The sequence below is a fragment of the Heliangelus exortis genome, chromosome 3, assembly GCF_036169615.1.
Source record: "Heliangelus exortis chromosome 3, bHelExo1.hap1, whole genome shotgun sequence".
Taxonomy (NCBI): Eukaryota; Metazoa; Chordata; class Aves; order Apodiformes; family Trochilidae; genus Heliangelus; species Heliangelus exortis.
In genome coordinates this window covers 17,831,989-17,853,773 of record NC_092424.1, presented here as the reverse complement: position 1 = coordinate 17,853,773, position 21,785 = coordinate 17,831,989, and the positions used below count along the sequence as shown (strand labels likewise).

At 39.7% G+C, this 21,785-nt stretch overlaps 1 protein-coding gene across 5 annotated transcripts in view; it reads right to left on the bottom strand.

Moving 5' to 3' along the window:
• SRBD1 (S1 RNA binding domain 1) overlaps positions 1-21,334 on the bottom strand; it is a 123,168-nt gene extending 101,834 nt beyond the window's left edge. The window contains exons 1-10 of one of the 5 annotated variants that reach the window (XM_071739443.1): positions 21,211-21,334; positions 19,756-19,866; positions 13,282-13,355; positions 12,688-12,853; positions 11,262-11,624; positions 9,769-9,935; positions 8,663-8,780; positions 8,398-8,536; positions 5,556-5,652; positions 3,018-3,153 (exon numbers count right to left, since the gene is read on the bottom strand). In XM_071739443.1, coding sequence (XP_071595544.1) covers positions 3,018-3,153; positions 5,556-5,652; positions 8,398-8,536; positions 8,663-8,780; positions 9,769-9,935; positions 11,262-11,624; positions 12,688-12,853; positions 13,282-13,355 — 1,260 coding nt within the window. In that variant the 5' untranslated portion in view covers positions 19,756-19,866; positions 21,211-21,334. The other 4 variants (XM_071739446.1, XM_071739445.1, XM_071739447.1 and 1 more) reach the window with 4 other exon arrangements.
• Positions 21,335-21,785: the final 451 nt, after the last annotated feature.

The following is a 21,785-nucleotide window of genomic DNA, read 5'->3' as shown; positions in this document are numbered from 1 at the left end:
ATTCTAGACACAAAGTAAACTTTCAGTTCTTGAAAATACTTCTTATGCAAGACTGGAACAGATCCAGAGGAAGGGTTAATGAAAACCATGTACATTTCTAAAAGAAAGCAAGAACAATAATTTGATGTAGTCATAAGATTCATCAAACCTTATGCTGTTTATCTGAAAAATGCACCCTTCACATTGCACAGCTCTCCTCTGTGTTCCAGATTTACTTTGACTCCCTGAATAGGGTTTGCATATTTTACAAAGGACTTTAATTTCCTATTCCTTTTTAAGTATAAAACTGAAAATAGAGTACTTGCCTCAATCATTATACTTTTTTCATTAATTTTTTTCCTCCCCCAATTCAGACATATCCAAATAGAGGAAAGCAAACCCAAGGCATAAACAAACACTGAACTGTTTACAATTAGTCAAAAATTCAAATAAACACTTGAAAAATTTTTTTCCTTAGTTATGACAGTGTTGGTACAGCTACCCAGCTACACCCTAAGAGTCCAGTTAGGTTCCCCCTTGCTGCCAAAGGAAGAAACTGGCTGAACATCCTGATAGTGAAATGTCCCAGCTGAAAACACCCATGGGTACCCAATCATGTCAAAACCTGGAGCCAGGCTTTTTAAACAAATTAAGGCTTTTTCCTCATTTCAGTTTCGGTGCTTTAACCTTCCTCAGTCAAACAACCTGACTCCACGCCAGTCCTGATTATTCTGTGGCATGTCTCAAGACACAAGGTGACAACGTCACAGAAAGTAATCCAGAACTATAGCAAGTGCAATGACAGGTGCCAAAGTGCAGACCCAAGCTGCAGCTCCCTGCACACCAGTTAACCCCTTTGTAATACATGCTGCACAGCACACTCATGGCTATAAATGGTTTTGGTCATGAAGACACAGTTTATTTTCTTATAGGTAACATGACAGTCTCCTGCCCACTTCCTTTACTTACTTGCAAGCTAGAGTATACTTAGAGTAGACTCGTACACAGACCTTTAAGATTAGTAGCACTTCCATACTCAGGCACTGAGTAGTTCCAGTACAATATTTTATAGAATCCTTTATTTGTAGCTGTGCAAAGGGGTGGTTGAAAGCTGACTTCTACTTTTGCCTCTGGGTAAATTCATTGAGAACATTTTTCTGTACACAGTTGCCAAAGGAGCAGAGGTGGTGTTCATAAGAGTGAATTTTGCTATTTCTCAAACACAGCGATTTAACCTGCAGTCTGAGGGGATTAATTAATTTTATAAATCCCTCAATTTCAGGCTATCCTACTTATTTTGCAGGTATCTGCTACATTGTAAAATTCTGAATGAAACCAGAAGCTTCATCACTTGCAGACATCTACACCTGTTCCAATGCACATTCAAGAACCCATTTTTAACCAGCTTTTTGAATGGAGAAAAGAACTTCTTCTTCAAAGCCTTAGCCAAAGGAGAAACTAAAGACTGTTGGGTATTAAAAAACTTGGTTATAACCCAAGAAAATAAGGGGGGGTAAAGGGGGAAAGCAATTGCATCAGCAGAGTAGTAAGGTTGGATCATACAAGAATTTGAAGGTCATGAGAAAGACTTTTGGAAGTACAATTCTTGAGTTTAAGCTTAAAGAAGAAATGGCAGATAAAGAAAACACTTTGCTTATTTCATCATCAAAACACAAAAGATAGACAAAATAATTAAGTGAAAAGCGAACAAAGAACCAAAAATCAACAGAAGTGAGAAGTTACAGTAGTTTTACAAAAGAGAATTCTGCAAACTGAGTACCAGAGATGATCATAAAATGCGCTTTTTTTTCCTCAACTAGTACAAAACAGCCCTGACACACTTTGTGCCCTGAAATTTCAGTGAAGCAGAAGCAACTCAGATTTTTTTGATTCATAATAGAGAAATACCCAGTGTGCTAGAATAGGCAACAGCAGTAGCATGTAGACAAAAGTTGGTATGGAAGAGTGCAAAACTATCCTGTGATCATAGGACTATCAGTTGCAAGAAGAGTGGTTATTACTTCACTGGGAGCCAGAATGGGGAAAAAAGCAGCATTAAGGTTAAAAAAGGATGTCTTGAACAAGTCGTAAATGATGCCATCATACCAAGAAATACCTCTACAGCCAATACATATCTCAGTGCTCAGCATTCACTGCTCTCAGGTACAGGAATAACTAAACTGTCTTTGACAACTCCAGTATTCATTCAACAATAAAGCACCCCTACAAAATCCATAAAGCACATCTCATGATGGATCTATGGATCTTTGTGATATGTTACCACATCAGTCATAGCTTGCTCTACTGACTTTTCCAGATGCTCTAGTTTCACCAAATAATTACTGATATAGATACAGTTAATGTTCATAGTACAAAGAGAACAATTACAGGTGCCTCTTCAAACATCTACTGAAGGGCTGTCTACTAAAAGCACTTGTAGCAATTTAGTCTTTCACCTAACACCATCCATACTGGGAAGTGGGAGGCCAGGTTTAAAATTAGCCCCATACACATTGAAATTTTTTTTGGGGGGATTGGAAATAGAGTCCAATCAGAAGGAGGCTTTTTATGTGTTTGGTTTGTTTTCTGAATTTTGTTTTGAAAGCTGGGTAATCATGACCAAAACAAGAGACAATCACTTGGTGATCAGTAATGAATAGGGGCAAAGTTCTTGAGAATTGCATTGGGTGCATCCCATTCCAAGTCTTCAAGTCACTTATCCTTTATCCTCTTCTTGGCAACACTTGCTATGCACTTGTCAACATAGGAAGGGAGGAAAGGTATGATACATGCTGAACACACCAGTACTGAAATCACTGATTATAAATATTTTTTTAATGGTAATTAAATGACAACTGAATAATCAGTCCTCTACTCAGTTCTGAAGACAAAGATTAACAACTTAGTCCTTCACTTCAAGAATTTTAGTCTTTATTACCTTTGATAGCTAATAGTAAAAACAAATTTTAAGTAACAAAATTCAAATTCACCTTTGCTATAGTTAAAATTGTAAGAAAAAAACAAATTTGTAGATGTACCTGATGATGCTGAATGTTCTTTATATTACAAGAAAACTCATGGTAGAGTTGGAATTTATCAATATCTTTTTCATTTCCACTTTTGGATGACACTTTTGCCAAGGCTGACTGGATACAGATGTACCTCTGCTGACATCTGAATAAAGAAAACAAATGTTATTAAGGCATCTTAGCATGAAGCTTGTAACAAGTCATTAGTATTAAATAAAAATTAATTTTGGGGTCCGTCCAATCACGAGTTATGTAAATTCTGATTACCTACAGCCCTGTATTACATTTCTCAATGCTGAGACTGTCACAACACACTGACAAGAGAAGAAATTCAAGCAGACAGCAGAAAAAGCTGAACATGGCCCTTCTACTGAAGGACTTGATACCCAAAAACCCAACAGCTGCACCTCACAGTAGGCAGTTATTGGTTCAACTTCACACAACAGATTTTGGGCAGTTGCAAAAACATTAGAGCCATTATCTGCTTAATAGAAATGCAAGCTCCCTCTTGAATCTACACAGCTTCAGAATTAATTTCATGCTTTGAGCACCTGACACCCATAAAACTTTTCTTTTTATTTAGAAGTAACAGAGATACCGAATGACAGCTTCTTGAATGGTCCTAATTATTACTGTACATACAACACACATACAACAGCCTCTATTAGTGGTGCACTGTGTATAAAATTAAGGAGCTCCTAGTGGTCCCAAGAATGAAAGTGATACTCTGGTAGTAACAGCACATACTTTGCAAAACAACCCCATCATTGAAATGATCACATTGCTGTGCTGTAGCCTGTTGACAAAGCTGGTGAATACTCACAATAAAAAGCAAACAAGAGTCAAACAGAACTGAGCAGATTCAAACCAACACTGCATGCTCCTAGGAAGGTATCTGTTCTATCTCAAACAAAACAAAACCAAGCAACTATTATTCTGTCACATCAGTCCCTGGGACACAACACATCACTTTGGAGTCATTACATAATAAAAGAAAATGTAGTCAGCTGACAGCCAAAGGATCAGTAACTCCTGCTTTAAAAACAGTCATATTGGCCTGCCGGATTGAATTCCAAGGCCAGAATCAATCATCACTGCATGCTAATTACACTGACTGGTATCAAGCAGCAAATATTGAAGTAATTATAAATAAATAGTAAATACTTCAGCAGCTACACCTCTGGAAAGTCAAAGCTTAAAGGAAACTCAGAGAGAAAACTGTCCCTTACAGATGACGAGCTGCAAAGCAGATATGCTCGACATGAAACAGCTTTTGGAAGTCATACTGTCACATCATGCTCACAGATCTCTCCTCCAACAGCCAGACAGAAAGGCTAAGGAACCTCTCCTGAACAAATGAAGGGATGGACCAAATGTATTGGCACAGTAACACTGTTTTCACATCATTTAAAAAAATTAATACTGTACTGAGTTTGCACAGGCAGGTTTCAGGCTACAGCAGTGGCTTCTGCAAGAAGCTGCTAAAAGCTTCCCCCGTATCCAACAGAGCCAATGCTAGTTGACTCCAAAATATACCCTCTACTGGTCAAGGTGGTAGCACTTCTGTGATAATACATTTTAAAATGGGAAAACATTACTGGAAAAAACTGCAGGTGCAGAGAAGGGTAAGAATATGCAAGAGAAACAACTCTGCAGACACCAAGGTCAGTGAAGATGGAGGCAGAGGAGATGCTCAATGCACCAGAGATTCCTCTGCTGCTTGTTGCGCAGAACATGGTGAGGTGAGGCAGGCTGTACCCCTACAGCCCATGGAGGGCTGCAGTGGAGCAGATATCCACCTGCAGCCCATGGAGGACTCCACACCAGAGCAGGTATTTTCACCCAAAAGAGGCTGTGACCCCATAGGAAGCTTGCACTGGAGGAGGTTTCTGGCAGGACCTGTGGACCCATGAACAGAAAAGCCCACACTGGAGCAGATTTGCTGGCAGGACTTGTGACCCCATGTGGGACACACACGGGGGCAGTTAATGAAGAACTGCAGCCTGTGGGAAGCACTCGTGCTAGAGAAGTTCATGTGGGACTCATGAACCTCCCATGGAAAGACTCATTCCCTCCCATGGGAGGGAACCCACACTGGAGAAGGGAAATAGAGTGGAGTCCTCCCCCTGAGGATGATGGAGAGGCAGAGACAACAAAGTATGATGGGAACAGGGAGGAGGCAGAAAAATCAGGAGTGAAGTTAAGCCTGGCAAGAAGGAAGCAGTAAGGGGAAGGTGCTTTAACATTCATTTTTATTCTTTCATTACCCTACCCTGATTTGATTGACAATAAATTAATTTTCACCAAGTCTGCTTTGCCCATGATGGTAGTTGGTGAGTGATCTCCCTTGTCCTTACCTACACCCATGAGCCTTTCATTATAGTTTCTCTCCCTTGTCCAGCTTAGGAGGAGGACCAATAGAGCAGCTCTGGTGATCAGCTGGCATGCAGACAGGTTCAAGCCAGCACAATGACACATGTGCACACTAGGAGCTTATCCTAGTGAGGATAGTATCAAACTTAGTAAAATCAAGTAAATGAAACTTACAATTTTCTGATAAAATCCAGTGTATCTTTATCTTTAGCAAAGATATCAGCTAAAATATGCTGTACTCCAGCCTCCACTTCCTTGATAGTTGAAAGTCCTTAGAAGAAAAAAACAGTTAATTATTTAAAAAGTAATACGAAAAAATACTTTACCCAACTGCAAAAGTACTAATAAAATATATACAAACTGAGAGAAAACTGATGCAAGATATCCAGCTGATCTGGAGAGATTTCAATGAAGAATCTTGGTTTGTTAGAATTTTTTTAACTAAAATGCCTTTCTAAAACATATGAAACAATTTTTAATGTGTCTGAAATGACCAATGCAGTATCATAAATCAAAGTGACATTAAAATGAGGAAAAATAATTTTGTGACTTTGATGCTAACCTATCTTGACATTTACAATGCAAATTAATTATTTACAACAGTAAAATTGGATATTCAAGCAAAATCTTTGACACTGTAACAAAATGAGTAATTGCAGCTTAAGTTTACATGCTTTGCAACTAATAATGAAACTGCCTAGAATCTTTGCAGGAAATCCTATCTTTTTTCTATCCAATACTTTTATGCTTCCACTGGTTTGTGGCAGTAGTTTGCATAGTGGCAAATCTAAGGTGAGGGGTAGCTACCCTCATCCTTTCCCAAGAAATATTGTTCAAGCAGTGAAGTTACAAAAAGTTCCAGACAGAGTATTCTAGAGACCTGATAGCAGAATCATTCAACTTTCCAATACATGGAATGGGATTCTCTTAGCATTGTGGTTGAATTAGACCAGAACCCGATGTTAATGAAATAACAACACCTTGTATTTTTAAATCAATATATTTAACCCTTTTTCTAGCAATAGTCAGTAATAAAGGCTTCAGAGCAAAAAGCAAAAACCCTGGATTTGACAAACCCAGGATTAACTGCCTCCTTCAGTACATATTATTTTATACTCTGCTGTGACTACCAGTATCTTAAAAGGGCTCTACTAAAGCCATTGTAAAAAATGGCTCTAATAATTAATAATTTTATTGAATCTAGAACCCTGTTTCTGACTGGCCTACAAAGTTACACACTGCAAAAAAATAAATCTTGCCCTTTTTAAAAAAACAAATAAAAAAATAAAAAATAGAAAGCTAAACTTACTTGCTAGAAATAAAAATAAAAGTATGAGAAAAAGAATGTTATTAAATGCCTGAAATGACTGGAGGCTGTGAAATTTGGCTTGTTACATTTATGGATTAGTATTTCATTTGGTAAAAGTAATATAACAATACAAAACTAAGGGAATTATAAAACATGAATTACAATTAATATGAATTATTATACAACACTGAAGTACCAGAAGTGTACATGGCAATATTATTTTAACTCTAGCAGATATGAATAAAACAGACCAGACCAAAACCAGTGAGGATTAAAAAAATAATCAAACAGCTCCTGTTCAACAAGCACCACCCACATGGGCATTAACTGTCTTCATTGCAGAACCAGCACATATTTGTTTATTAGAGAAATAGCACACTGTGGATAGAACTAGAAGGAAGAAAAAAAGTTTCCTGCTTTACTTCCACAACTTTCAAATATCTGGCTTTGAAACATGAGCTGCTGTTTTTATTTCAGTTTATTTTTAGAATAAGCTTTAAAACTTAAAATAACTGAATATTAAGATTTGACGAAAACTTTTCTGCAAAGTTAATGTCTCATCCTTTTAACAGAAATTCACTCTGATCTCAAACTGTATATAGGTTGTCAACTGGCTCCCAAGTTTATAAAAGTGACCCAGTTCATATATGTACATAGTTTCTGATATGCTTTTCAAATAGTAACCATTATATAAACCCAAGCAATGTTATTTAAGGAAAACTTAAAAATAGGTGCAGATCTCAAAAACTGAAGTGTTTATGCTGCAACAAAAAGTCCTTCTTTCTGAATTCACCTTAAATAATTTATTTGAACTTTCACCATGAAGATCTGCATTTGGCTGTTTAGTATGCCAGAGGAGTCAGAACAGTTGCAACATACTGTACATATTCTAAAATGCAGTAATTAAATAACCAGAATATTTGGTAATTGTTTATCAATGGAAAACCTAGGATCAATTTATAAACAGCATTTAAATAAAATAAAACAGAAGTGGGAGGAGTAAGAGTCAGCCTCACCAGTAGGTTCTGCACTTTTACATTAAAATTAAAAAAATAAATGTTAGGGCAGGGAAGAGGAAAAGAGCTTCTCTAACACCACACAGAAGGTTGCGGGAATCTTAGCCTTTTATTGTCAGAGATTGCCCCCTACAGATTCACCCATAACTGCAATTCACTAACAATTGTTAAAAGTTCCTTCTCAAATTTCAGACATTACATCTTCTCCAATCCCTACTGCAATTCAATAGCAAAAAAATCTCACACTCCCTCCCAGTCGCCAAGGCCAGTTTTTATTAAGATATGCTTTGATGATTGATATTTACTTCAGTAAAAAGTATGAACATAAGCCCTTTGCACAATCAGCTGAATCTTGAGTAAACAGCTCAAGTAAGAGTAGAACTACAGAGAGGCCTCAGGTGTGCAGTACAGTTCCCCCCTTTCTTTTCAGTAAATACAGATGTCAGCTGTAACATCTCCAGACTTTTGTCTCTTGTCTGCCAGAATCATTACTATTTACCAATACAAAAAAAGACAGAAAAGGTTGGAAAGCCATGGCATTAAACATAAATTCTTACCACACGCTGCTAAAAAAACTGTTGAATTTAAAATCTCTGCATAACTTCCAGCAACATAACAACTATTAAAATAAGTCCCCTTTAAAAATATTTTCAGACATTCAGATTATTGTTTATAGAGGCAAAGTACCTACCTTTGGTGTTGGGTCTAATGTAAGAAAAGAGATTGAGTTGCATGGGATTCTGCAGGAGGGAGAGCGCAGCAGGTTCTAATCCCAGTTGCTTGGCCCTCTGGGCTTTGGTGCCTTTACTCCCAGTTTTATAAGGTGCAGACTAAAACCAAACAAAACCCAGTTATTAGAAGGCAAGAAAATAGTTCATGCTATGAACTGTGAATTGTGAGCTATTTAGTTACACAAGATTTACACTAAGGATGACCTGAAAGACTACTATACTGACCACGTGGTCTAATTCTTCCAAAGTTCTGCAATTTAATAATGCTGTTAAAGCACATCCGGACAATTTTCCTTCTTTCTTCAACTTCTGTATCATTGTGTGAGTCTTCTTTGCAACAGTACTAAAATGCAAGAGATGGATATTAACAGTCACATTTTATAGTGGATTAAAAAGGTGATTGATTGTGACCTTGACTCCTATCTACATTTTTGCAAGACTACTGGCCTGGAAGCCAAAGAAGAAGTCCTTAAGTTAAGCACATGTTGATGAGCACTTACAGATGCAATTCATATCAAGATAGTTCTGCAGCATCAAGTACAGAACAGCAGATTTTAAACTCTCAGACCTTCAATAAGATACCTGTGAACAACTGCAAGCAGCAAAGCTATTTTGTGCTGATTTAAGACACCTTTTCAGAGAAGAACTCCCTCAGGTCACCTTCCCTCTTTGGAAAGAATCTCCTGCTGGGTGACAGTGAGGAGGTACAAGGAGGAAGCCCACATACTGACAGACTGAACGTCAAGTCTGTTCCCTTGCCAACTCAAGAACATAGAGCCACCCAAAAGCAAGAAGGAATGAGGGCAGTCTCACTACCTCCACAGTACACATATTACTACTAATAATAATATTTTTGCTGCAATAGTTTTGCCTGCCCTCCTGGTAGACTGCAATTAGTCTCTTTACTTGAGGCTTTTTTGCTCCATGCAGGAAGCCAAGGGAACCTTAGTGATTCTTTTTCAACGGGTGCAGCTTCCATCTCATCAGTCTATACACCTCCAGAGTCTATAAACCACTCTTCTAGTAAGAGGTGTTTTTCCTCTGCAGTTTTGCTTAACTGCAGAGAAATTAAGATCTAATTTTTTCTTTGGTAATTAATAATCCTAGATTTCTTGTTACCTACAATAAAAGAAAAAAACAAAAGAAAACAAAACAAAAAAACCAAAAAAACCCAGATGTCAAGCATAATTACCTCAGTTTCAAACTTTTTTCCTTAGGAGTGCCTTTTTTAATTGTTGTGTGTAAAAAAGGGTGAAAACAAGGGACACAGGAACAACAGACAGTTGTTCCTTCCTCCCTCCCTCCCAGATACTTCCCCTGTACTTACTTACCGTAGCTCTTCTAATGCTTGTTGCACTTCTCTCAAGGCATCAGCCTCCAGATTATTGATGAGCTCTTTTCGATACCGAGCAATAAAAGGAATTGTGTTTTCTTCTTGAAAGAGGCGAATTAAGTTTGCACATACCCATGGTTCAACATTTGTCATTTCTGACAAGGCCTGCAAGAACAGCAAAAAGATTTAAGAGAGGTGGCAGATTGCTTTAAACAGGCTCTAACTCAAAGTTCAAAAACAGCCCCAGAATATTATGGTGACCAGCAGGGACTATTGTTCTGCCTAAAATAGGATGCCAGGCTTCCCATTAATCCAGCCACCACACCCAGTACTTCAGACAGATGAGCAGTTGTTTATTTGTTTGTTTTTTTAAAACCACTGCTTATATATCTTATGTTTATACATATCTTATGCTTAAATGAAAAACAAAGCAAAACAAACCCACAACACAAAACCAAAGCTGATCCAAATACCACCCCACCATCATTTGGAAACTAACATGATATTAATCAAGGTTTCAAGATAAGCCAAGCCTCCTAAAGTTAAATATGATTTTGTAAAAATGGGCTTTCTAGTGATAAAGTTATAATGTACTAATACCCAACCCAGGAGAAACTAAGTACCTCATCTTGGTAACATTTTAACTATCATTTTGTACTTCATTACAGTTATTCCCAAAGCTGGCTAATATAAAAGCCTTTCAAAAAATCCTAAAAATATAACAACTCCTACACAATCATATTCCCTTTAAGAGCAGGAATACATAAAGATCAAATTCTCCATCTGCATTTCCAGTAATATTTTAGAATACCAACGAATCTTTCTTAAGAAGGGAACACTAAGGATGATGAATAGGATGTACCCATTCTTCTCCCACTCTGTTCATATAAATCTTCTGTAACTACACCCAGCCTCCCAGAACTGAAGCTATCCTAAAACTGTCTTCATCTGAACAGCTGCAATGTTAACATTGTACAAAAACAAAGATGATATCTCCCTTGATGTTACTGCAGTTCCAAGAATGAAATCTCCTCCTTGATGGTACTGTAAAAATTAATACCCACTTTTAAATGAGCCCCTACAATAAAATGAGCCACACTAAATTTTAAAAATTCTGAAACTATGCACACTGACATGCCAAACCTTTCAGCAACCCTTCCTGTAGAAGTTTCAGTTGACTATATCCACAAAAAAACCCCTCCATGTGCTGAGACAGAAAGAATGTGCAAATTGTGTTAAACACTAGCTTTATAATAAGGACTTAAGCAGTCACAGATGTTTGAATAACGTTAAAATTTGAACTTTTAACAGTCACCAACCAACATTTATATTTACACATGTACTATGACCATTCAAGCAGAGGTTAACAGCACATTCTGATGCTAGTACCCAAGCGATGTCAAGTGGACTCGACTAGCAATTAAAATCTAACATACAGTTTATGTAAGAAATGGCTTCACTGATACCTCAGAAAAGGAAAAGACCTCATACCTGTACAATATCCCAGTTCATTTCAAATTCTTCTTTTATTTTGTTGCCTCCTAAATTTCTTACTGGCTTTCCTTCAGGACATGTAGCTGACTTCATCTTTTTAAAAGGTGGCTCTTCAAATGCAAAGTCCTTCTCAGATTTCTCATGTTTCATTTGATTGCCCACTATAGGAATGCTTGTTGAGGGCTTTTCATCACTCTCAAAACTCTTCATATTCTTCCCTTGTAATGACTTTATTCCCATTTTTTTAGGCACTTCTGGCTTTTGATTTAAAATGTTTGGTTTAGTGCCTACATCTTCTTTCTTAGGTTTCAGAAGCTGCATTCTGTTCTCTTCTGCAGGAGCAATAGGCAAGGATACATCCTGCCAAAAAGGCATTTAAACCATATTAAGCATTGACTGTTACAAACTGGTTCAATATTTCTATTAAAACCTAAGAAGATTTTATACCAGACATCATTTTCCCAAGTGATGTCTGTCTGACAGGGAAATGACAAGGCAGATATCAAGTAGTCAGGAATACATCTTACCAACATAACCAGCAGAACTGTGACTTAAAAGATCAAATAAGGTTATTCTGGTAAAGACTTTAACTGGGTTCTCCTTCAAAAACCATTGCCCTACAGTTCTTGGCTCCACTCATCTCAACAAAACTTGGAACAGAAGGCCAGGGCAGCATTATTCTAAAGAGGTGTTAGGTGCAAGCTGGGAACTGAAACTAAAATTTGCCATGTTTATTTATTGTTTAACCTTGGACAAGCCACACCTTCTTTCCTGAACTTCTCCAAAGATTACCTTCAGAGTCCAAGCATATATTTTTCAATATGACACATATGTCAAAACATTCAAAAATATTACTATAAACAAGAAGAACCTTTTTCTATCATGACCTGATCCCTCATGTTAATCTTTGACAGATGGAGCTCCTGATAAAAGAGCATCCTATATTCATCATAATAGAGTTGCAGCCCTTACTGGGTTGAACAGCCCTGCAAGGGAACAGAAGCACAGGCCTTCTGTTTGTTATGGTACCCAGCTGGCAAAAAGGTAAAAGGCACCTAAGGTGCAACATGGAAACCAGAGGTATTAGAGCATTTAAATTTTCCTTACAGAAAGAACGGAGGCATTTATTTATTTGGTTTTGTTGTTGAAAGATCTGCAGGAAAAATCATGTCCATTATGATTAGCAAAAATTTTAAAGGAGCTACCTTGTATCTACCTTGTAAAGCTTACTGTATAAAGTTAATTGTATCAGTGAAATACACAAGCAAGCTGCATTTATCATATATACTGAATATGACAGTAACAATGGAATCAAATGGGCAAATCAGACTCAGGCAACCAAGTAAATCAGAGTTGGAAAAAATTCTGCTCATGATACTTGCCAACCACAGTAATTAAATGCCTCTTGCTTACAGATACTCACCATTTCCTTTTTTACTGCTACCTTCTTGACATTTTTCCTGGCCACAGCTGGCCGTGGAGCAGCAACTTTTTTACTTTTTGCCTCATTTTTCTTCAGCAACCGAGGTTTCTTTGCAATTTTGCTTTTTGGTTCCCACTCCTCTTCTTCCTCCTCTGATTCTGAGCTCCTGAAAAACAAGTAATTGAACAATATTGCTTATAAGAAGAAACTAAACTAAACCAAAACATAAGCAAGTCAGTCTCAGAGTTTTCTAACATGAAGGGAAGCAAAGAGAAAAAATAAACAGAAAGGTAAGTAGATTCAACAAATACAGGTCTTCCATGCTGTTGCAGAGCTAACGGCTGGGTAAATTTAGGAAGCTTTCCTAAAGCTGGTCACTAGGATGCGTACACCCCTGATTCTGTCTGGGTAACTGTCAAGTCAGTTTCACCCTACCTTCATGGTGAGCATGCAGAGCACACATAATTTGTGTTTTATAATTCAAGTTTTGTGCATTAAAACTTTTAATCACCCTCTCAGAAACTGCTAATCTTAGCCAATTGCTCATTCTTAGCAAAACCTTTAAAAAAATTCCTAAGGAAAAAGTAATCTTACGAATTAAGATATGAAGGTAGCTCATCTTCTGGGGCTTTGGCTTCAGATTTCACCCTCCTTGGTAAAGATGACATCTGAAACAGAGGCAAGAATAGAGAAATAGAATATTTGGTTGAAGCTGTATTCTTTTATTCAGTCCTTTAATTCAGTGCCAAGTGTGACCTCATAATGTCTTCATCAATCACTAAAGTTCTCTCTAGATCATGTTTGGATTTCTTAGTATTCAAGAATTTAGGCCACAGCAGCACAGATTCAATAGTCTTTTCTACTAAGCAAACAGACAAAGCATCTCAAATTATTTTTCTCTTCAAATGGAGTTAATTATTTGGCTTGGATGTAAAGCTATCCTAGCAAAAAGAGTACTGGTTCTCAGACATCTTATTGGGTGTCTCATACTGTGCCAGTCTTTCCTTCATCAAGCTAAGCAGCACAGAAAATAAAATTAAGATGTAGTAAAGTGAGCTAGCATATGGTTTTGATGTGAACAGGACTACAAGAAAATTGCCCATTTTGATCTAGAGTTTCACCTTTAAAGACAATCTATTGCTTGTATGTCTAATAAATCCAAAGACTTTGAAAGAGTATATAGAAAGTGCATAGAACAATTACCAAAGGTAAAAATGGAAAGCATATACTTTCTCTGACCTGAGATTCATACCCACAATAGCCACATTACAGTTAATCAGTTGTAGAATTTTTGGCATTGGCTGCACCCACAAATTTTGTATAAATTGTATATAGTTTTAGTTAATAGAATTTTAGGTACCTTCAAAATTTCATCCTCCAGAAAATCAAAACTTAAAAAAATAAACAACAAAAAACATTTCTCTAGCTATAAAATTCACAAAAATATTTTACATATATCTGGTTCAATTCCATCATTCTTCACACTCTATTCTCCAGCCCTCATACCCAAAAATGTTTTTCCACCTTGACTTTTGATCCAGCCCTAACCCTGATGTGCAAGCCTTCAAGCTTCATGTTTGCACATACAAACTGGATAAGCAATCATGAAGTGCCCTGTAACTGAAAGGCAAAATGCTCTTTAATCTAACCTCAATCTGGCCTCTGCCAGGCACTAGAAGCAGAACTATTGTTATAAATGGCTTCCAGTAAGTTTGTCTTGTAAAGCAGTATGAGGTTCCAATCACTGGAATTTTCTTTGCCTCAAAAGATAATTTTAAATGGAATAAAGTTGGCTGGAGTGGAGATAGCTGGCACCAATGAGGGCTGACGCCTCCAAGGCAGTGTGGGCAACACATTAGCTGATACAGCCAGGCAGAGCTTTCCCTCAGGTGTGCTCATCTACAACAGCAATCAGAACCCCTGGGAGGCAAAATTCCTGTGGTCCAACTTAGTCTCATCAGCAGTGGGGCACTGATCATCCACAGCCCCCTCCTAGGAGATGAGATCACCTGAGTAAGCATGAAACAGAGGGATAAAAATCAGCAATGTGCTTGTTGTGGGGATCATCTACTCACCACCTGCACTGGACCGCCGACTGCCATCTCAAGAAGAAAGATCAACAGACAGTGATGATCTGTGGGTGGTGATATTTTTTTCTCTCTCTCTCTCTCTCTCTCTCTCTCTCTTACTCTCTTTCCGCCCTTATTCTTTTCCTCTCTCTCCCTCATTCTTTAAACTCCCTCTCTCTCTTTTGCCTCACAACATATTTTGCCCTACCTTCAATGGATTGTATCACGGCCTGCAATTTGTCAAATAAAACTTTATGCTCTCCCCCGCCCCCTGGTGGTTGGACTTTGCTCTCACAGAACTAAAGATTTTAAAAGTTACTTCGAACCACAACAACCAGTACCAGAAATGAAGTCACAGTTTTCAGCAGAGCAGCAGACAGACTATTGAAGTCCCCTCAGACAGCACCAGCCATTAGCTTGCCTGCAAAGCACCTTCTTGAAGTAAGCATGGTCAGTAGTAGGTCAGCATTTCTGTGCTGCTCCACTGACTGAAATCCCATGATGTGACTGGTTATTGTGCATGCCTACCTCAGGAAAACAGAGATCTCCAAAGAATACAAAAAAATATTAATCACCTTATTAGCCTCCCAGGTGATTTTTCACAGAGAGTTCTGAGACACCTACAACTTTGCCCAGGCACTCTGCTTCTCTGTTTTCCTTTGTTCTTTACAGCTGAGTGGTCATTATCATAGCCTTGAATTATTTATTTATTTATACTCGTTACCTTAGAGGCATAAAAATAACATTTCCATTTTATATTGTATTTTAATCTGCGAACGGGAGAAATACAAAACATTATTTAGGTTTGCAACACCAAACTTGCCCGACTTGGGTAACACCTGAGCCAGATGGTTCTCTGATACATTTGTAGGTACTGGGACACTCTTCACATTGTAGGTGTCTCAGTTCTCTCTGTTTTCAAACTAGGTGTTTAGCTTACAATATCAGTATTGTCACACTTCAAGTGATCCAGCTAGGTGAGTGTTTTTTAGTATTATATTATTATTTAGTATTTAGTATTTTAGGCAACTCTGGAAGTCAGTGATCATTTTTTAAACGCTCTAGACAGCTTCTTCATACTTACCCATTGAATCATAGCAAGGCAGAAGAAAAAGGCAACATACATATTCTCTCACTGGAGGTCAGCATTCCCTTTACACAACACTCCTCTCAACTTCCCTGCCAGTTTTTGGGCATATCACCATGCATATCACCATGGTAGTCGTGGGGCTTTGCCATAAGATCAGGTAAAAGTCTCATCTGGAAGGTCTTTTTTCTGCTCATCTTTCTCTCACCTCAAGTGGCCAAGGGCAATGTCTCACAGTATCTCAACATTTTTATTTTTACACTAAGATAGATTACAGAAAGAGTAAAGCCTACTGTATAAAGCTAATTGTACTTCCTGACATCCAGCACTGGTGACTGAGTAACTCTTCGTAACAGCGTAAGAATAGGTGATGAGCTCCTTGATTTATGAAATGATGCATTTTCCACATTCTTCGTGAACAAATTAGTATTTGCTCCTACATCCTTAAGCTCAAGTCTACTTGTCTTCATACAGTGCAGTGAACAAAGAAGAATTACCATGTGGTACACATAGATGGCATAGGAAAGCATGAAATGGAAAGTTATATGTAATAAGGCTAAGTCTTCATGAGACACTTGAGTGCTTGTACATTTTTTTCTTTTAACTTCTTGCACTTTCCATTTTAAAAAAATGGTTTTAAAAGTTTAAGTTAAAAAAAAAAACAAACAAACATGACCTCTTAAGTGTTTGCTGCAGTCCTTCAGAAAGACGAATTCATATCAGACTTGTCTGATCCCACAGATCAAAGAAGGTAAGACTAGCACAGAATCTGTCCTGTCACACTCATCAGTATTATCAGTTCTTACAAGCATGTAGTGAGTTGGTCTGGCCTCAGATACACAAGCTCCTACTTTAATTATACTATTAAGCTACTAAATTTTCTTAATAAGAGTGGTAACTTTGTTCCTAAAGGATTTTTGTACCTGTATTTGAAGTTAATTTGAACTAAGGTAAGATGTGAAGTTCAAGCACAAAATTTACTCCAGAATAACCATCCATGAACAGATAAGACATGGCCAGAAACCAAAATGGAGTTCTATAGATCAAAATGAAAGCCCAATACCAAAAAGCAACACTGAGATGAGCATCAAACATGGAGTATAATAAAGAAAAAAATGGCTCCACCTCAGAGAAATACGACAAGTCATCATCTCCCCTTCCAATAACATATACATGAAATCACCTGTACTTCATATTTGTAGAAAAAGAACCTTGCAGTTGCAAGACTTTTTTTATTCAAATCTACAGATTCCAAATTGCCAGACAGTTGTCTGCTAATTTTTCCTCCTGAGCTGCCTGCACTAGGCTGTGCTAACACCTACAGTAAATGACTAAGAAAAAGAGTCCTGTGATTCACTGCAGAGGGGGAGGCAGGGAAGAGGATGAAAAAGCAGCAAGTTTAAATGCCACTGATGATGATGGATAACTATTACACATTTTTTAAAAAAAAAGCTTAGAGACAGCCTCTAAAGTGAGGCAGGAAGACTCAAGAAATATGCAAACACAGTTATGCTCCACATGGGCCACCTACAATGCACTGACTACAAGCCAAGGCAACTGAAGAAGCTATTGCCTGGCCCATGCTCTGCTTCTATGGGCACATGGTCCCCCATGTCTCCTGCCCCTAGTGCTCAGGGAGCTTGGAAGAGCTTTATTCACCTTCTTACTGCATGCTAGTATCAAGATGGTGAGAAGCTGGCCACTTATCTACTGTATTTTGCAGGCAGCCTGGCCCCCGTGGGAAAATGGCCTTTACCTCTTCCTTCCCTGTCACCAGGTAACTCGAAGTGAGGGATGGTTTCCATCCTGAGAAAAGAAACTATCTTATCACAGCTGTTAACAGTGCTTGGCAACTCCTGTGCTCATCACCTGAAGGAAGTACACATGCAGTGTGTGTGTATTCATGTGTGTGCAGTGATGAGTGTTCATGTCTTGAGTTAGTGCAGTGGTGTTTTGGAGGCACAGGGGGCCTAAAGTGTGGCTCTTGTGAGAAGCTGCTGGAAGCTCTCCTGCCTATAGTCCTGGCCCCCCCCTCTGCCCAAGGTCAGAAGAATCAGGAAGCTGGATACACCTCCGTAAGTAACATATTCAAAAAAGGGGAAACAAAACTGCAACAATATAAAAAAAAGACACCTGCAGGTCTCTGCTAACCTGTGCAGGCTTTCACTGGCTTGCTAGCTGGCATATTGAACTCCTTCAAGCTCTCTTCTAGCAGCTCTCCTACCATCTCAGGCCAGCAAACTTTCAATTAGTGTTTTTTATCTTCTGTATGTTGTCAGAAGCTGTGCCTTAATTTTAAGAATATGCTGTTCTTTTAGGGGAAAAAAAAAAAGTTCTAAATCATCTCTAAGTATTTCACTTTCATGTCCAAAACATGAGCTAGTCCCTGAAAACTCTGGCCTTGCCCAGTACTTCTCTGCAACCAGTGCAGAGCTCCACAAATGACTAGAGCTGTCCTGATAGCTGTAAATAGCACCCTTATCCCTGCCTGTCAGCTTCTCACTAAAATAAGGCTCAGAATCTGGTGCTGGGCCATGCTAGGAAACAAGAGTAACAGAACAGGGTAGTGCTTATTATTCTTCAGTGTACAAAATGTTAAAAGGGGTATGCACAAAAGACACAGAAAGGAAGCAATAATTTCTCTGGTCTCTCTCCCCAGATAGGAGTTTTAGGCTCTTTGTAGGACACTGATTGAAGCTTTGAAAGCCTCATTATGTCAAAGAGCAATCCAAGTGTCACTTAGAGACCTTCAACCTCCCTATTTTTACAGCCCATTAAAAAATAAATTTCTTCATATGTGACTCCAGGTGGTATAAGAAACTACTTGCAGAAAGAAAAGTTTAATAATAGTTTAAAAGTAATTGGATGGAATTCTCAAAAAAAAAAAAAAAAAAAAAGACAACCCAAAATTCCCCTCACTAGTACAAGGCTATATTTTGTAGCCATTAGAGGAAATGTTTTCAGCCAGAAATTGCTCCACTAGTCCTAATAGGTTGTGACATCTTCTAGTGGGCACTTAAGAAAAATAAAAATTATATTTAACAGTTGAATATTATTGAACGGATCATACTTTCACAGCATGATCAAATGAATGCCATTACATTTCTACATTAAGTCACATAATGTAGTAACTACATTAAGAGATATTACATTACTGCATTCAATCACATAAATTGCTCATAACTAGGGAAAAACAGAGCTTAATACCAACAAAGTCTACTGCAGATACAACTCTATTAAAACATTCTTCTACTCGAAGGTACTGGATTTAAAAAAAACAAACAAAAAACAATAACAAACAAAAGCAACAACCAAACACAACACCAATACACAAACACTTGGAAATTGTTTTTGTATCAGTAAGTGCTAAAAAACCCTCTCCAGCAGAAAAGGACACAAACTTATAAAGCTCTTCTCCAGCTGATCTAAAGTAACACATTGCTTCCAGAAAGGAAGCTCCTCAAACTTTTCTCTACAGCCTCTGCTTTTCTAGCATGAATAATATAGCAAAGATAAAATAATTTTGCATTTTCACTTCTTCTTAAATCACACAGTACTAGCTAAATGACAGTTTATTATTACACCAAGCATCTGGGGTAGGACATAAAAAGCACTATGAATCCCACATGACAAGTGCATTTCAGACCATTATTAGTACCAGCAGAATGGCCCACTTCAATAATTATATGTAGGCTTTCAACAGTTTGATTTTGCTTATAATTTTAAGACACCTCCACTAAATGACAGAATAACATCCTAAGAAGAAACCAAAATGTGAGCATGCTGTCAGCAGCAAATGGAAAAAAAATGACACACAGTTCAATGGCATGGAATTGTATGGAAATTGTTCCATCGATGCAGTAGGTCATCATCTGTAACAAGATGTACTTCAGAAATATAAATCCAACTTACTGTAATCCTCTCAAGGTTAAAACCTTGGAGAAGTCCCAGACACTTTTACTCAGAGAAGCTGGTACAGCAGATTTCCAAGGACTTCTCTTGCATAAAGCCAGTCAGGACTGCCTAAGAAAAAAAGTCACAGGCACAAATCAGGAGACTCCAGTTCTAACTGGAAAATTACAGCCAGAAAGAGACTGACATATAAGGTACACACATACAGCAAAACAGTCCCCATCTCTGATTAGAAAAGAAAAAGGTGTAAGATTAGAAGTACCTAGTAGCACCTAATGCTACTACTAAAAGAAGTACCACCAAAAAGGCAAATCACAAAGGCTGTGCCCTTAGAAAGCATCCTCTCCTCCAAAACTTTTCCTATAACTAGTACTCCTGCTGGGAGAAAAGGAACAACCTGCTGTATGCAGCATCCTGTCAATCAGTCAGAAGAGGTGTGCACGGGAAGGTGAGAACAGACACTTTCCATTCATTTCTTTGATTCACTTCTCTCAAATCTGACACCTATTAAAACAGACATTATCCACAACTACAGGGATGGTGCTTCCGATTCAGTAAGACCACTACATCACACACATCTACTCCTTTTCTCCTAGCCACCAAACTTGACATATGGTAACACCCGTATCCAGCTTAAATGGGAAATCTTCACTCCTGAAGGATTGAAGAATAGGGAGGATGCACTTCTGTTCTGCATGGTGACAGCCACAGCAGGTTATCATATTAAAAGCACTCATTTTGGAGTCTCGAAGGCACAAGCAGAATTGAGAGTAAAGTGGTTTGCTGCTTGGTGACTCACTACCATCCAAATCACTGCTTTTTGGCCCACAGACATGACCAAGCTCAAAGTACACTTTATCTACTTGAAAGACTTCTCTTCCCTAGTCAACACCCTACATTTCCCGCAGAGCTGTTAAAAGGATTCCACGGAAAGGCTAATTGAGCTAAACTTCACTCTGTGAGCCTGGAAAGGGAATCACTTCCCAAGCAATACCACGGGTCCAGGCCAACTCACAAGCCCCTTTCTGCCTCCAAGTAAGACAGGGGAGTGACACCAGAGCCATCCCAGTCGAGGCCGGGGGCCCCACGCCCTCCTGACCAACGCCGGGGGTGCCCCAATCCCCCCGGGGCGCTGCCGCCCGCACCCCCAACCCCGGTCCCGCTCAACTCCGGCTCCCGCGGCTCCCGCAGAGCGGGGACTGGGGCACCTTTTCAGGGCACGAGAAGCCACGAGAGACCTTTCCCCCCGGGTCTGGGGGAGAGGCAGGGAGCAGAAACGGAAGCGCAGGAAGAAAATGGCTCGTTTCCACACCAGCAAAGGAGACAACAGGAAACCCTTCACTTGCCGGTGCGGCCCGGCACGGAGGACGCCGGGTCCACCGCAACCCCGCAGGTCGCCCTGCCTCACCCTCAGCCCGGGCCCGGGGAGGGGCGGGAGGCTCCCCCAAACATTACCCCCTACTGCCGGCTGCAGCGTTTGAAAGGGCCGCCAGGGCGGCCATGGCAGAGCCACCCGCCCGACGTGCCGCGGGGAGGAGCAGGAAGCGGCGGCCACGGCGCAGGAAGCGGGCACCGAAGGGGCGGGGTAGGCGGCGGCCGCACCCCCTGCTCCGCCCCGCGCCCTCCCGCTCCGTCCTCGTCGACCCGCTGAGCCCCCCAGGGGCGATGGAGTTCTGGAGTGCTCGATCGGCGCCGGGCAGTCGGGCTGTCTCCGGGGCTCTGCTCCCCGCCGTGCTGGCCTGCAGCCCGAAACCCGCGCTGACACCGCCAGGTGGCGCTGAGCGGCGGCCCCGGCGGAGCGTAGGGTGCGGGCCCGGCTCGGGTCCCGAGGGAGGGAAGGGGGGCAGCCACCGAAGCCGGTCCGTATGAGGGGCCGGGGTCTGCGGTGGGCAAGTGGGACACCGTCCCGGCCGTGCGTGTGCAGGTGTGGGTAAGGGGGTGCAGGTCTCTCCGCTCGCCTCCTCTCCAAACGGGTAGCGATTGTCGGATTCCCCGGGGAGGTCCATACACAGCAGCACTTCACGCCAGGG